The sequence below is a fragment of the Crocodylus porosus genome, unplaced genomic scaffold (genome assembly GCF_001723895.1).
Source record: "Crocodylus porosus isolate Cpor-Errol unplaced genomic scaffold, CroPor_comp1, whole genome shotgun sequence".
Classification (NCBI taxonomy): Eukaryota; Metazoa; Chordata; order Crocodylia; family Crocodylidae; genus Crocodylus; species Crocodylus porosus.
Window position 1 is genome coordinate 165442763 of NW_017728906.1, and position 13481 is coordinate 165456243.

The 13481-nt window shown below is 43.4% G+C and overlaps 1 protein-coding gene across 1 annotated transcript in view; it reads left to right on the forward strand.

The window, feature by feature from the left end:
* Positions 1–13481, forward strand: part of FLT1 (fms related tyrosine kinase 1) — a 161859-nt gene that overhangs the window by 117155 nt on the left and 31223 nt on the right. Inside the window, exons 19-20 of the mRNA XM_019528523.1 lie at positions 5320–5426; positions 9040–9175. Coding sequence (XP_019384068.1) covers positions 5320–5426; positions 9040–9175 — 243 coding nt within the window. The remainder of the gene's footprint in view (positions 1–5319; positions 5427–9039; positions 9176–13481) is intronic.

The following is a 13481-nucleotide window of genomic DNA, read 5'->3' on the forward strand; positions in this document are numbered from 1 at the left end:
GCTGACTTCCTGCCCTTTGGGCAGGGGGCTGGACTCGATGATCTCCCGAGGTCCCTTCCAGCCCTAATGTCTATGAAATCTATGAAATGTAGTTGGATTTTACTATTTACTGTTTCCACAAAAAATGTGTGGGAATACTTCTGGGCAATCAGTCTCTCCTTATTATCTGATTTATTGAAGAAAGGAAATAGTGGATTCCTGTCGGGTTAAGCCTCTTGCATGAACCATAGATGGAACTACTGAATGGTGGGAGTGGCCAAGTAGAAAATGGATCCCACTTCGTTAAAGATTTCCCATCTCTGAAATCTGGATTAGGAAAGATGTGAATCGTTTTATTTGTCACTGCAAAAATACGGTCAAGGAAAATGCATTGGCAACCTCTCTCCCACCTATCTGCATGAAGTGTTTGTGGCCTTAGCAAGTGGACCAATGGTCAAAGAAGAGTGCTTCCTTGTCACCTCCTCAGGCAGTGATCAGCAGAACATGAACAACTGTCTCTCCTTTGTGGTGTTAACTAAAGAGGAATTATCGTGACTTACCCTGGCTTTGAGCCTGGAGCTCTGGGAGCAGCATTCTGCTCTAGATCCATGTCTAGCCTTGCTGCATTCTCATCTTCCTTGAAAATTCGTGATTTCTGCTGATGACAGAAAAAATAACAGAACTTTCTGTTTGCATGCAGTCACTCTACAAGGACAGTAGAGCATATCAAAGACATCCAGACCAATGTCTCATGTCCATGGCTATGTTTAACAAATTGGAAAAGTGGTTTGTAAATTAGTCAGGAAGGAAACTGTCTGCTCTTTTTATTTCCTTTGAAAAGTTCTTATACTGATAGATAAAACAATGTGTTATTTTTGTATCAGAAAGGGATGAATGGACTGTGGAATACAAGTGGCTTTTTTAAATACTCACAGTCCTTGTTTTGTTTGGAAGTCACACATGTAGGACAGTCTGTGGAAGGGCTGTATTCATAAATATGTCAGTACAAGCCATCAATTCGCCTTCAGTTTAGGAACTGAAAAGGGAACCAAATAGAAATAGAATGAATAAATAACAAAGTACTTCCTAAGTAAGGCAACATTTGCACCTTCAAATAGAAAAAAATTCTTCTCTTAAATGAAGCAGGGGGGCTGCACAGGTATTATGCAAGCAGCTAGCTATAACTCATAGTACTGGGTCTGTTCAGTCATGTCAGACTGCTCAGATCTTAACTCAAAACTTTTTAAGAAAGCCTTCTTGCTGGAGTTCTGCATTGTAGGTGCCATGTAAACTTCTGAGTGGCAACGCTCAGCAGTATCTAGTTGAAACAGTAGAACCATTATTCAGGGATAAGTGTAAAAGAATGAATTGGTTTTATGGAGCACTCCTGCTTAAACAGAGGCTCATGGCCCATTTAAGTAAACAACCTTTCTTAAAATTTCAAAGTTGCCTCTGGAGAGCTGTGTGTAAAATCTTCATTGATATGACAGAGGAAATCTATTCATTGCACTGGATTTTATGCAGCTGGCTCAAACAAATAAACAAAGAGAAGAGCAGTCTGTTACTTAATGAAACATTTTTATAGCATTAAGGTAACTGGAGCCCTAGAATCCCATGTTCAGCATTCATTGAAATCAATAGCAGTGTTTCCACTAGATTCAGTAGAAGCTGAATCAAGTCCTTGGTCAAAGTAGATTTTAGCATTATTTAATGGCTGTGAAACAAATAAGAAATATGATGGTATAGGAGGTCATCAAGACTGTGGCCACCACCGTGTCATGGGCTGCTATCTCATCAGAGCACACAAGCCAAGAAGGAATGAATCATATCAGTACATGGATGATAGGCTGTAAAACAGCGTAGGCTCATTACTGAATGCAGAAGTTACAGACAATGCAGAGGCCGAAGTATTTAATGCTTTTTTACTTTAGTCATCACAAATTAAGTCAGTTAGTTACCGGATGATGAGTGTGGTTGACAGGAAAAATAGGGAAGGAGACAAACATCCTAGAGTAATGGAAAGACAGGTTAGGGATTGCTTAGAGAAGCTAGATATTTTCAATGTGGCAGAGCCAGGTGGAATGCGCCCTAGGGTACTGAAGAAATTAGCTGAGGTAATTTCACTGCCATTGGCTATCCTCTTTGAGAACTTGTAAAGGTCCCAGACAATTGGAAAAGGGCAAATATAGTGACATCTTTAAGAAGGGAAAGAAGGAGGACCTGGGCTATTACAATCCAGTCAGCCAGACTTTGATACCTGAAATGATCATGGAGCAGATCCTTAAGGAAGCTGTGGTGACGTCATTAGAGGAAAACAAGGTAATTGGGAATAAACATGAATTTATCAAGGACAAGTCATGTCTGGCTAACTTGGTTTCCTTCTATGATGAGTTGTGGAGAGCATGGATGTGACATATGTTGACTTTAGTGAGCCTTTGACACTGTCTCCCATGGCATGCTCATTGATAAGATAAGAAAATACAGAGTAGATGACAGTACTGTGAGGTGGATACATAACTGGTTGGATTATCATGGTCAGTGAGTAGTCATCAAAGGCTCCCAGATCAAATGCATGTATAGACAAAAGCACTAGGGAATTATTTGTTAGGCTGTGGTACAGCAGAGATGGAGTTGGGGGTTAGAGTGGACCATGGACTGAACACGAATAAACAGTGTGCTTTTGTTGCAAAAAAAGCCAACCCTTTCTGTGTTGTATTAACAGGAGAGTCACTTGCAAATCCAGGGAAGTGATTCTCCCACTCTATTTGGCATTGGTGAAGCCTCACTTGGGGTACTGTATCCAGTTTTGGGCCCCATGCTTCAAGAAAGATGTGGACAGATTGGAAAGAATTCAGTGACAAAAATTATTAGAGAGCTGGGAAACACCACTTCTGAGGAAAGAATTAGGCTTAGAGATGAGCTCTTCTCCATGGCTGCAGGGGACAGGAGCAAGAACAATGGCCTCAAACTGCAGCAGAAGAAATTTAGGTTGGAGATTAGGTAGAACTTTTTGACTGTGAAGGTGGTTAGATATTGCGAGAGGCTACTTAGAAAAGTTACAGAATCTCTGTCACTAGACATTTTCAAGACCAGGTTAGACAGGTGCTTGGCTGGGATGATTTAGTCAGGAATAATCCTGCCTTGAGTAGCAGTCGATGCTAGATGACCTCATAAGGTCCCTTCCAGCTCTACTTACCTAGATCCTATGGCAAACCCCAGAAGGCGTAAGAAGTAGTGGAGGAAGTTGCCTTGTTATGACTTGTACTGAACTGTGCTTTGCTGCGCAGGATGTGCTGCCTTTCAAATGAGAAATGAAATGAAGTAGAGCCCTGAAGTTTTGTAGTCATGACTGAGGCTGTGGCACTATTCATGACAGTCAATGTCGACCAGGCTTTTATGTTCCATTTGGCTTGGTCCATTGCCTATGTAACCTTTATGTCTAGCCACCTTTGACCCTCCAAATGAAACATCCAGTTACCTGATTCTGGCTTAGTTCACTGAGGACAGCCTTTATAAGGTTTGAATGCAATTCTCTGGAGCTGTAGCAAGAAGCCTGAAGTGCTCTGCTACTGTAACCACAAGGCAATCGCGCTGAAATTTGATAAAACCTGCTAAATCCCATCTCAGATAAGTTCTATATCTATATCTATCATCTATATTTCCCTTGTCATTTAAATCACAGTATATATATTTTTCCCTTTAGCTATTGCATGGAACAACATAGCTATTAAAATGCTGCTAAATTCCCCCTTAGAGCTGGCTGTGTTTTATTGTGTAGGTGCTGTTGCTCTTGCCATATGGACTGCTGATGGCAAATGGTTGCAAATGATTTACACTTGTCTTGCCTCTAGGTGCTGCTGAATCAAATGCCAGAAACTATTATTTGCAATGTGTACCAACACTGAAACATGCTTACAAGACAAGTGTAGACATAAAGCCTGAATTAGGTCATGAATTCTGCTGGAAAACATCAAGCTGCATTAAGCATATTTGTCATACTAAAATTATAAAGGGAAGTATAATTTGTACCATATTTTTAAAAAGTTTTTTTTTAAGTACTCACGCTTATGACAGATTAATCATATCCCAAAGTTTGGAAGATTAATGCTTGAACCTGAATTTTAATTCTAATAATATTTTTTACTTGGCTAAAAGTTACTTTCATAGCTTGAATATGGACATGCCTGAGGTATCTTAAATATTAGACATAAACAGAAATTATCAGCTTTAAAATCCCTGCATAGCAGACTAGGTGTTAATCAAGCCATAGCTTCGGAAAGCAATTCAAAGTGAGAACAAAGCTCTGTAGACTTGTATACTTCTTGATTATTCAGTATTCCCAGCAGTAAGACATCAGTCTGTCCTCTTTCCTCTGTCAGGAATGATGTTCAGCTTTCTGGGCTTTGAAACTGCTGTAAGTGTAGTCAACAAAACAAGTACAACATTGTGTTTGGAATATGGTCCCGTGTCCCCTCTCTCTTTCTCTGATGTCTGAATGTGGAATGTACCATAATATGAGACAGAGCTGGTTTTTGCATTTGCTGTCAGTAAGGACAAACATGTAGTATTTTGATATAAGCACAATGCTCATAAAACATTCTGCACTGAAGATGTGTTATGAGTCTTAAAGGGGCAGTTTGAAGAGAAAATGATTTCTGAATTTTTTTAAAGCCATTAGTGAAAACTGATTTTTCCAGATTTGCTATTTTAATGTTTTCTTGTTGCTCTACTTTTGGGTTTTTTTATCTTATTATTTTTAATTCCTTCATTGACTTTGATCAGTTCTCCCAAGGTCACTCCAGGCATGATCCTGCAAGCTGTCAATGGCAGAAAAGGGGAACCATTTCCAGAGGCACAGAGGGGAGTCCTGCCTTTGTTCCATTGACATCAGGGGAGTTACTTGGGGTGCAGGGAACTAGTAGAGGGCAAAGGCTGATCATAGCTGGGGAGGTGTTGCTAAACCTTCATCTGTGCAAGGGGAATATAGAGCATAGCTGCCAGATTCTTTAAAGAGAAATATGCTCACAGCTGCCTCTTCAACCACAAAGGAAGGTGGGCAGCCTTCTTACCATGCAGATCCTCAGACTTGATGAAGGATTCAGCTCTAATTTAGAGAGCCACTAGCAAGAGTCTTGGAGTCTTATTTCTTTGTGGATCCATTACAATAGATTTATCCAGTAGATAAATCTCAGTAGGGTCTAAGAGTCAGTCCTAACAGTTAACATCCCTGGAAAAGAAGCTGGTCTTTCCTGATAATTTTCTTAACTACCTTTTACATTCCAAATAAAAGCACACTCTGTTTTGTAGTTTTATAACACGTTAATTGCATAATGTTTCCAGGAACATCTGAGAGATCAAATCTGGAACTAATAACTCTGACCTGTACCTGTGTGGCTGCTACACTCTTCTGGCTCCTACTGACGCTCTTCATACGCAAACTCAAGAGGGTAAGAACAGAGGCACAATCACTGAGCTTCTCCATGGCCCCATTGACTGACTGGCTTTTGCTATAGCTAGAAAATTCTCTCTCATTTCAAATGAGATTCACCAGAACTGAAAATAAGAGTCTGACTCAGCCTTGCCTTGCTCTGTGTATAGTCAGCTATACTAGTGCAAAGGGGGATGTAATACATGGGTTACTGGTGCCTCCTGAGACTGGGGGGGACAGTTTGTGGGTGGCAGTGGTGGTGAGTCATGACCACCCACAGAAGCCAGCATTGGCAGTGGGGGCGGTGAGGGGCAACTGGCCGCAGAAGTCAGCGGTGGTAGCAACGGTAGGGTGGTGAGTGGTGACTATCTGCAGAAGTTGGCAGTGGTGGCAGGGTGGTGAGTGGCGACCACCCACAGAAGCTGGTGGCAGCAGTGGGAGTGGGGGAAGGGTGGCAAGTGGCGACTGCCTGCAGAAGCCAGCAGTGGTGGCCAATTTCATGGGGGGCACATGCCTCTCCATGTCCTCCCTACCAGTTGCCTATGGTATAATGCTAACCAAATATCACTGCGGAATCACAATCAGTGCTAGGCCCAGATAAAAAAAACTATGCAGGGCAAGGGCGAGGGCAAGGGCGAGGACAAGGGCAAGGGCAAGGGCAAGGGCAGGGCCTAAAGTTCAGCTTCTTCACAGTATTTAGGTGCTTAACTCCCTTTCTCCCCCTCTATGCGGCGCTGGTCAGGCCGCAGCTGGAGTACTGTGTCCAGTTCTGGGCACCGCACTTCAAGAGGAACGTGGAGAACATGGAGAGGGTCCAGAGGAGGCCACTCGTATGTCTGGGGGCCTCCATGGCCAGCCCTATGAGGAGAGGCTGAGTGACCTGAATCTCTTCAGTCTCCGCAAGAGGAGACTGAGGGGGGATCTTGTGGCTGCCTACAGCCTTATCAGGGGTCACCAGTAGGGACTCGAGGAAAGTCTGTTCACCAGGGCCACCCTTGGAGTCGCCAGGAACAATGGCCACAAGCTGAGGGAGGATAGGTTTAGGTTGGATATTAGGAAGAACTACTTCACTGTAAGGGTGGCCAGAGCCTGGAATAGGCTTCCCAGAGAGGTGGTGCTCTCACCTTCCCTGGAGATCTTCAGGAGGAGACTGGACAGGCACCTGGCTGGGGTCTTATGACCCCTGCCACCCCCAGTGCTCCTTCCTGCCCATTGATTCTATGATTCTATGATTCTTTGGAATCATTAATGTCCTATGAAATCAATAGAAATTAGGCACTCGAATACTTGGAGGAACTGGGAATAAGCATATGAAAAATCATGAAAATTCATCAAAGTGGGAAACCCAAGCCTGGCAGGCTTAGTCCTCAAAGGTTTCACACAAGCATAACTGTGTCAGCTAGAGACAATATGAATGTACTGAAACAGTACAATGCATAGCATGGACACAGTTACAGTGGTGTACATGCACCATGTACTTAGCATAGCATATTCCCTTTCTGTACAGGAATAGGTTTAATTACAGAAACAACCTCAATACAGAAAAGCTGCATTTGGCAGCACTGGCAGTTTGAAAGTAAATGTAATTTGTGCTCAGTTTAAGACCCCCTTCACACTGCCAGAATATTAAAAGCAGCTGGAGCATAATTGAAAATCAGGCTCATATTCTTTACAAATAGTTTATAAAAACTTAATATCTTCAGCCCAGCCCACGAGATTCTCTTTCTTGAGTAATGTTCAAGTATATGTTGCATTATAAATGCACTGTTTCAGTAACTGCACTTCAGTATATAATCTCTGTCTTGTCCCTGATCTCCAAACATGCATAAAGGTTGAGAAAACCGGACACATTTAAAACTAAAGAAAGGGAAGAGGAGAATGGAAGCTTAATATAATTGTATCCAAATAAGTATAGAGAAACTATACATTTGATAGGTACCAATTATTCCACTTGCCATTAAGGATAGAACAATTCATAAATAATGGCACTAAATTGTAGTTCCCCAGTGCTGGAACTGATATCATGAAATGGATCACAGCACAACAGCCTAACTGTTGCTCAAAAGTATGCCAGCTGAAATTGTCCGAGAAGAACTTATCTACAAGGTGAGGATTGGTTGGAGCATCACACGTTCAGTACCTCCCTATCCATATCACCTCTGTGGGTGGGAGGAACTGGCAGTATGGAGGCAAGCTTGCTACCTTTCTGCCACCTGAAGGCAACCACGGCCTCAAGGGAATGCCCAGCCTTTTTCTGTGGGCAGCTTTGTAAATGCAAGAGCCACCTGTCATTTTCAACCTCTACACCTTATTCCATAAAGCAGCCCTATGTTAAGTGTGGTTGCTCTTCTTTTCAAGCAAGTCACATGGAGGTGATCCATCTAACAGCACATCCAGCCACCTTGAATTCCCCAGCCTGAATGACCAAGTGCTCATTCACAGCTGGAGGTAGTGGGCCAGCGTTCAGCACCAGCCTGGAGCAGCCAGCAAGAGCTACTAACCACTCTGTCACTGGTCTCCAGTTCCCTTTCATGCAGTTCCATGAAAATGTTTATAAGGAGAAGTGCCAAAAGCCAGGGGACACTCTCTGTAGGAACTGGGAATAAGTAGATGAGTGTGCCATGTGTGTGCATATGGTGTTGGCCAGGCTCAAGGAAAAGCAATGTGAAATGGCAACAGATACTCATTTCAGTGAAATTTGGACAACTTTGAGCTAATGGCCAAGAATCTAGTCTGTATATAAACATAACCATTTTCATATTTTAGAGAGATTCAGACACTTCCTGTGATAATTCCTATAACAAGGAAGAGGCCTAGTCAAATTAAGATGACAGTTCTGCATGCTCATTGGAAAGAAACTAAATTTCAAAATGTAAACTGGTGTACAGGTTAAAGCCTTTAGATGGAGCTCATAGTTCTCAATTTTTCACATATGAAATGGAAATTTGTATTGTGGAGAATAGTGTTCTAGGTAAAAACTTCACAAACACATGAAATAATCCTTCTAAATTTGGTGTTTTATTCATCTCCTTGTACCACAATAATTCCAATATTAATCAGAAATGACAACTAAAAAATCAGCATTGCTGAATTGGAAAAGGCATACCCCAAAGTGTCATGTTCAGTGTCTTGCAGACTGAGTCTGAGTCCTGCACAACCCTCAAACCACAATTGACCTTTCTCCTGGATGCATGTAAGAAACATTGACAGTTGCACTCCATCTATTGCATAGACCAGTATTTTTTTGCACAATCATGAAACAGAGCTATTTTTAGTGATGGTGGTTAATTATTTTCTGAAAATATTTTTTGTGAAAGTACAGAAAGAGTCTGTATTGTATGACAATTACTAGAGTGAGAATTCATATGGTTCATGGGAGAAACCGACTATGCCACATAGGAGAAAAGGTGGAGGGAAGATTGCTCTTAAAAAAAAAAGTGTCAGTGTTGAATTGAACTAAAAGAATCCCTAGGAGATTGTATGTTGGAGTGTGAAACACACAGCTTTATGGGGAGAGGTGCTTTGTATTCACCAGTCAGATTTAATTCATTTTCCTTCCTTTGACCAAAACCAGATGTTATTCAGGATTGTTGTCTGCTTTGTGGTGACTGAATTTTTTTTTAATTTCCTAGCCTTATTCTTCGGACATAAAGACCAATTACCTGTCAATCATAATGGATCCTGAGGAAGTCCCCTTAGATGAGCAATGTGAAGTTCTTCCTTATGATGCCAGCAAATGGGAATTTGCAAGAGAAAGGCTAAAACTAGGTAATACGCTTAGTATAATATTAACATTGGCTTCGCAATTATTGAATTAGATGTGGTTTTAATTACAGGCTGGAGATAGGTAATTAAATAATGAATTTTAGATCTGTACGGCAGATGTACATGAGGGTGTTAGTGAGCTACTCCGTATAAAAATGTTATGACTTAAATGAATTAAGTTCTACAACTAGTGGCTTTCCACATGACTATTTAGAAACTAGATGTGAAGAATAAAATATAGCAAATTGTGCTGCTTTGTATTTCTTATGAACTGGGATATAAGTGAAAGTAAAGGTATATTCTTGCAGAGAGACCAGTATGAATACATCCCAAATACAGTATATTGGTAGCCATTTTAATAATCTTACATAATTTGGTGAATGTTGAAGCCAGAAATCTAACTGAAGTCTCTTTACTTTGAAGCAATGTTATTGCATTAGTGGACCAAGATCACAATAGGCAAACAATATACTTCCTGTCTATGCTTTATGGTTTTGTGTAAGCTGCATGGAAAGAAGCCAGCAGACATGGAACTGAAACACCAAGGAAGTTTGACCCAAGCAGGTTTAGCCTTTAAAGGTCTAGAGGTGAGGAAGGAAGGAACCAGAGAATTAGTTATAGTGAAAGAACTGGTGTAAACAAGTAAAGAATGTTGACAGTGAATGAGAACCAGATTTGTAAAACGCAAAGTATGCACGGTCTGTTAGATTAGGTCTGTACAGGTCGCATTCATGTGGCAGCTAACCCACTCTTTCAGTGACCTTGGCAGCCTCATGGAATAATAGTCTCTCAAACATGAAATCTTCTTGTCTGGGTTCCTTTTGATGTACTACTTACAAACACTGATCCTTCCAACATCAGATGTGCCTGTTTTTTTCATCAGTGTTTTTTTTCTTCCACATGCTTATTTAGCGTAACCGATGTAAGAACAATCACACTGTATTTCAGCTGCCTTTTCTTCAGACATTATTTCTTATCATCGGTGCAACTGATGCAACAACCATATAGTGGAGGGGAGGACATCCTTGTCATCGAATATGGCTACAGACACTAACAGAAAAAATGCATATTATTCCACTAAAGTCAGCAGAATTACTTCCACCTTAAATTAGTGTAAACAGAACTAAAACCTAGCTCCAAAACTGGATAGTAAAATTCCAGTGTTATGAAACAGGTCTTAGTTATTATCCTAAGCATTTAGTAAGCATGTACATAACTCTTCACTTGTGACGATAACTATTAAGCTGCTAATGTTGTAATACAGGGCTGTCCAACTGGCAGCCCACAGGCCACATGAGTCTTCCAAAGAGTTAGCATGCAGCCTGTGGGTTTTGGCCTGGACACCACTCTTCCCAGTTGCTCCTGCTCTGGTGACTGTATTCTTTGAACTCCCCCTCCCTCCTCCAGGTTCTGCTTCCTGCCCTTCTCCTAGGGGCAGGGTAGCATAGCAGGAGAGACCTGGAGTGCCCTGCCCATGCTGTACATATACCAAGGGGCTAGGCTGCTTGCTACACATACAGATGGCTGAAGAGGAAACAGGGATGTCTATACTGCCTGTGCTGCAGGGGAGTCCCACCTAGCTGGGAGGGCGTAAGTAAGGCTGGCTCTGCAACAGGAATTGAGCAGGGCTGGCTATGAGCATGGCACGGAGCCTGCATGGCTTCTGACCCCCAAGTCTGCAGCCCCCAGATCTACAGCCTGTGCCTTATGTGGCCCCCAGCTGCCCTGATATTGAACAGCCCTACTGATAGAGAATTATAAAGTAAGGTTTGAAGGGGTCATCTAATCCAACTCTCTGCCTGAGGCAGGATCATCTCTATCCAAACCATCTTACCTCTTAGCAACGCTACACAGTCAACCCTGACACAACCACAAGACTTAACATCCTTACCTACCACAGGTAAAGCAGGGGAATCATGGCAGCCAAAGTCCTGCTGCCCTAAGGTAGTTAATGTACATTCAAGAGATCTGAGGAGGAGAGGCATGCCCCCCACTACAGAGGAAGGCAAAGACCCCTACAGTCCATACTAATCTGACGGTGTGGTAAGTATTTTCCTGACCACAGATACAGCGATCGGTCTGCCCCTGTGTGGAGGGGTGAGACGCTCTAGCCAGGAATCTCTGGGTTTAAGTCCCAGCAGGAGCTTTGGCACATCCTAGTCACCGTCCCCAGCCTTGGCTGCAGCCAACACCCAAAGAGTCTGAGGAAGGCTTGAAAAGCAAAAAAAACCCCAACTCTAACATGTAGCAGCAGAAGGCAAAAAAAAAAATCCTTCCCAGACCCTTGTGGCAATCATCAAAGCCCAGAAGCATGGGAAACACCCATACTAAAGTATAGGCATAGCTACTCATAAATCATTCCAGACCATGCAGGGATGAAATCAGGAAGACCAAAGCACAACTGGAGGTGTAGCCAGCAAGGGAAGTGAAGGGTAACAAGAAGGGTTTCTACAAGTGTGTTGGCAACAAGAGGAAGGTCAGGAAAAGTGTGCATCCCTTACTGAATGGGGGGGCAACCTAGTGATGGATGATGAGGAAAAGGCTGAAGTACTCGATGCCTTTTTTACCTCAGTCTTCACAGGCAAGCTCAGCTCCCAGACTACTGCACTGGGCAGCACAGTGCTCAGTGGTGAAAGAACAAGCTAGGGACTACTTAGAAAAGCTGGATGTGTACAAGACCATGGGGCCAGGTGGGATACATCTGATGGTGCTGAGGGAGATGGCTGATGAGATTGCAGAGTTGCTGACTATTACCTTTGAAAACTCATGGTGATCAGGGGATGTCCCAGACAACTGGAAAAGAGCAAATATAGTGCCCATCTTTAAGAAAGGGAAGAACAAGAATCCAGGGAACTACAGACCAGTCAGTCTCACCTCAGTCCACAGAAAAATCATGAACTGAACCTCTCACACTGGGCTCCGTGCAGCCCATGTGCAGTTCTGGGGCAGAAGCAGTGCAGGCTGCAGCTGGCTGCCTTCCCCTCCCTCTGCTTCCCCCAACCTTCACGGCAGGGGGCAGGGAAGGCAGCCACCTCCGTGCTTTCCCTAGTAGTGCGGAGTTGCAGTTATGCTGAGCAGAGCACAGCGCAAGAGGTGGCTCCTCACTCCCACTGTGCAGTGCTGGCTGGAGCTGTGTGCCTGGGCCTGTGCAGGCCATGAGTGCCCAGAGGGCTGCTGCTGCTGACAGCAAGGGCTGTGCACCATGGGGCAGGAGTGTGTGAAGGATCCCCACACCCCACAACCTCCCTTACATCCTCACCCTGCCCACCCAGGCTCCGCACTCTCACTGCTCCCCTGAGCATGGGCTCTGTGCTCCCACCCAGCTGCAGCCTCCCCCTGCACCTGCCCAATCTTCCTAGTGCCCAAAGCAAGACGGAGGCTGGGGAAGGCGTGCAGTCCCTGGGGCAGCAGCAGCTCTGCCCAGAAGGGAAGGGAGGCAGACGGGGAGGCAGACGGGGCCATTCACGCTGCTGTGGAGAGAAGGATCAACCCTCCTCTCCGCAGCTCAAGGCCCTAGGTATGTGCTTAGTTTGCCTATGCGTTAATCTGGCCCTGCCTACAAAGAGGATGGAGCTAGACTGTTCTCAGTGACAATAGATGACAGAACAAGGAGCAATGGTTACAAGTTGCAGCAAGGGAGGTTTAAGTTGGATATTAGGAAAAACTTTCTTACTAGGAGGGTGGTGAAACACTGGAAGGAGGTTACCTAGAGAGGTGGTAGAATCTCCATCCTTGGAGGTTTTTAAGGCCTGACTCAACAAAACCCTGGCTGGAATTATCTAGTTGGGGATGCTCCTGTTTTGAGCAGTGGATTAGGCTAGTTGACTTCCTGAGGTCCCTTGCAACCCTAATTTTCTATGATTCTGATTTTAATGCAGAACATCTGGAACATGTCATCAAAGTTACTGTGTATCTGTGCCTCTCCACAGTTAGTTGGAGCCAACAGCATATAACAAGAACGGGTTGCCCCTGCATGCCTTTATGAAGACAACTCACATATTTACAAATAGCTCATGCTTAATTATCTTGTTGAACTGTTTGCAGATGGAAACCGCCTGATCCAAAAACCACTGAAGTCATTCTCCATGGACTTTAATGGATTTAGGATTAAGCTAAGAAACTGCCAGTTTCTGGAATGTTAAGTAGAGAATGCCAAATCCTTGAGTTGAATGTAAATGTTGTGCTATTCCCAGCATCAGAGGTCTCAGTGAGAGCAGCTAGTGGTCTGTGTATACAATACCAGCTCCTTATTTTCATCTGCCAAACTATATTACAAAATAGCTAAGAATCCGTTAATACTTTCCTAATG